The sequence below is a fragment of the Penaeus japonicus genome, unplaced genomic scaffold (genome assembly GCF_977035675.1).
Source record: "Penaeus japonicus unplaced genomic scaffold, GWHDUDI00000001_assembly GWHDUDI00000003, whole genome shotgun sequence".
Classification (NCBI taxonomy): domain Eukaryota; kingdom Metazoa; phylum Arthropoda; class Malacostraca; order Decapoda; family Penaeidae; genus Penaeus; species Penaeus japonicus.
Window position 1 is genome coordinate 16,736,610 of NW_028234405.1, and position 2,500 is coordinate 16,739,109.

At 42.8% G+C, this 2,500-nt stretch overlaps 1 protein-coding gene across 1 annotated transcript in view; it reads right to left on the reverse strand.

Moving 5' to 3' along the window:
- LOC122267043 (sialate:O-sulfotransferase 1) overlaps positions 1 to 2,500 on the reverse strand; it is an 11,345-nt gene that overhangs the window by 6,428 nt on the left and 2,417 nt on the right. The window contains exons 4-5 of the mRNA XM_086534345.1: positions 1,127 to 1,232; positions 1 to 77 (exon numbers count right to left, since the gene is read on the reverse strand). The exon at positions 1 to 77 is cut by the window's left edge and continues 69 nt beyond it. Coding sequence (XP_086390471.1) covers positions 1 to 77; positions 1,127 to 1,232 — 183 coding nt within the window. The remainder of the gene's footprint in view (positions 78 to 1,126; positions 1,233 to 2,500) is intronic.

Here is a 2,500-nt window from a genome sequence, read left to right on the forward strand (position 1 = left end):
GAGTCCAGCTGTTGCCAGAGCGCGGGAAAGACACCAGGAACGTTTTCCGGACTTTGAGGGGAAACGAAACATTATACCTGGAAGAATAAGCAGCATAATGCTGAGGATAATGCACGCGTTATCACACACACAAATAAGCAAACAAACTATATGCGTTTCAGCATGAAAATACAATTCGTGAACCAAAAAAACAATCTATACATTGACAGGAAATTGTGCAGTTCCAGTGTCCTGTTCGTGACTCAGTTAATGAAATCGCTGCATTTCATTATTGGCTAAGTAAAATATTAGTTTCATAAATGTATCACTCCTTTGCAGGCCAAAAGATTCTTATTTACATAGAAAATCGATATATTCAAGGACAGTCATCAGTAACTCGTGATAGCTAATTGACAAAATCTTATTGAAAAAGCCTACGGGTTGTAAACCCAAACTTTGGCCAGAACAGCAGGGATTGCTTCATTTGTTTTAATAACGAGAGCTTCAAGATAATAAAAGCAATATATATCATGGTGTTTCCATGATGTTTCGTGGAATGGCTTTGACATTTAGAATTAGAAACTCATTTCCTTTTTAGTAGAGCCATTGCTTTACTTCTTCAGTGAGCCTCCTCTAAACCCGACATCAACTGTGTAATATCACGAGAAATACAGGCTGTATTCATACACAGCCTGATGGTTGTATTATCCCCAACTGACAAACCGTAGTGCAGTCCCATACCAGCGAGTGCCAGGGAAAGTAGTTAAAACAAGGCGAAAAAGAATATTTTTTACATCCTAATTTTCGTACAAGATTACGCTGAAATTGTAGTAGTTGGCCTCTGGGAAACAGAAGTAAAGAAAGAGAAGGAAAGGGGAATAGAAGAGAGAGGGGGCGCAGTAGGAAACACAGATAAAGAAAGAGAGAAATGGAGAGAGAGCAACGACGGGGTAAAAAAAAGAAAGACAAATGATGCGAGAAGGGCGAGAAACAAAAGGGGGCGAAAGGAGGGAATTAGAAGGGAGCGAGAGCAACGACGGGGTAAATAAAAGAGAGAGAGACAAATGAAGCGAGAAGGGCGAGAAACAAAAGAGGGCCGAAGGGAGGGAAACAGAGGGGAGCGAAGGGGAGGCGAATAAAGACTCACATGGAGCAGTCAGGATCTGAGGGCCACAGGGGATTAGTCGGCATGCTGGAGTCGAGCTCTGGCCAACGCGGGGGTGGTAGAGGGCCGTTTCGTTCGTCGGGCATGGCTGTGAAAGCAAAGCGTTCGGAATCATCCCTCAGTCATGGCATTTTCCTTTTGGAGGAATCCGAGCCAGATTTCTACCTTTCGGATTATCGTGTTCGTTACCGAGGGTATTTGGTGTGGATGTTATTTTGTCTCGTTTCAGAGAATAGGAAATGCGATTCATTTATGCCACTTTGCATTTACGATGTGAATGGCCGCCCCCCTCCTCTCGCTTATAGATCACGTGCGCACAAACGAGGGTGGGTGTGAAAGCACTGAAGGAAAATTGTTCTCTTTGAACCTGGTTGAATGTGTGAATGTAAGAGAGCCTGCTAATACCAGCCACACACTCTCCTGTTATAGCAATTTGATCTGCTTTCTAATCCGTCTTGGATGTGTCATATGAATGGTATTACATTTTGATTAAAATTACTTCTGAGGATTACCTATTAGCTGATGTTTGGAAAGCGGCTCCGGCAACATTTAATCATCCTTCTTAAAAACCATTTCCATACGCACACCTAACACTTGCATTGAGTATTCACCGATATTCATCGTCTTTCGTTCCTCTTCGTTGCCTTCCTTTCGAACACATCTCTGTCTAATGTAACTATTTGACTCAGAGCAACGACTTGCTAAACAGCTTGAATGACAAATAATTATTTAACCATGATTACCGATCGTAGATAAGAATAATCACTGCAGATTATTGCATGCCATTTCCTGAAAGCCCGACAAACATACATATTTCACGAATCTAATTTGGCAGAAGTCAAGGGAATTTGGAACACCTATTAAAACTAACTTCTCGGATACTTCGTCAGCCGAACAGATTCTATGATGATCTCATCATTCAAACCGAAAGTGAAAGTCTTATAAACAATGAGATTGTTTCCTAAGCAAAGCGCCAAAAATGCTTGAACTTCCAGAGGAGGGAGAACTAATACAGATTGACGGAAAGTTGAAACAAGAACAAAATAGACGGTGGCTGGCCCGACGTCCATGGACACCAAACTCCGAAGAAACAGACAGGTGTCTCGATCACGCGGGAAGTAGTTCAAATGGTGCAGTAAATGGGTAAGGGCTGACTGCTGTGACTCCTGTACACAGGCATAACCCCGAAAAGGAGCCACAGAATAACCTCCCTGCGAAGACACTTTACATCTTGACCAATTGTAGCTTGCTGGTGTTGGCGGAAATCGACACAGAAGGTCGAGGGACCATAACGATAAAGGCAAAGTAAAACACGAGGGAAAAGAGCAGGACATCACCGACACTGGAACAAAGGCA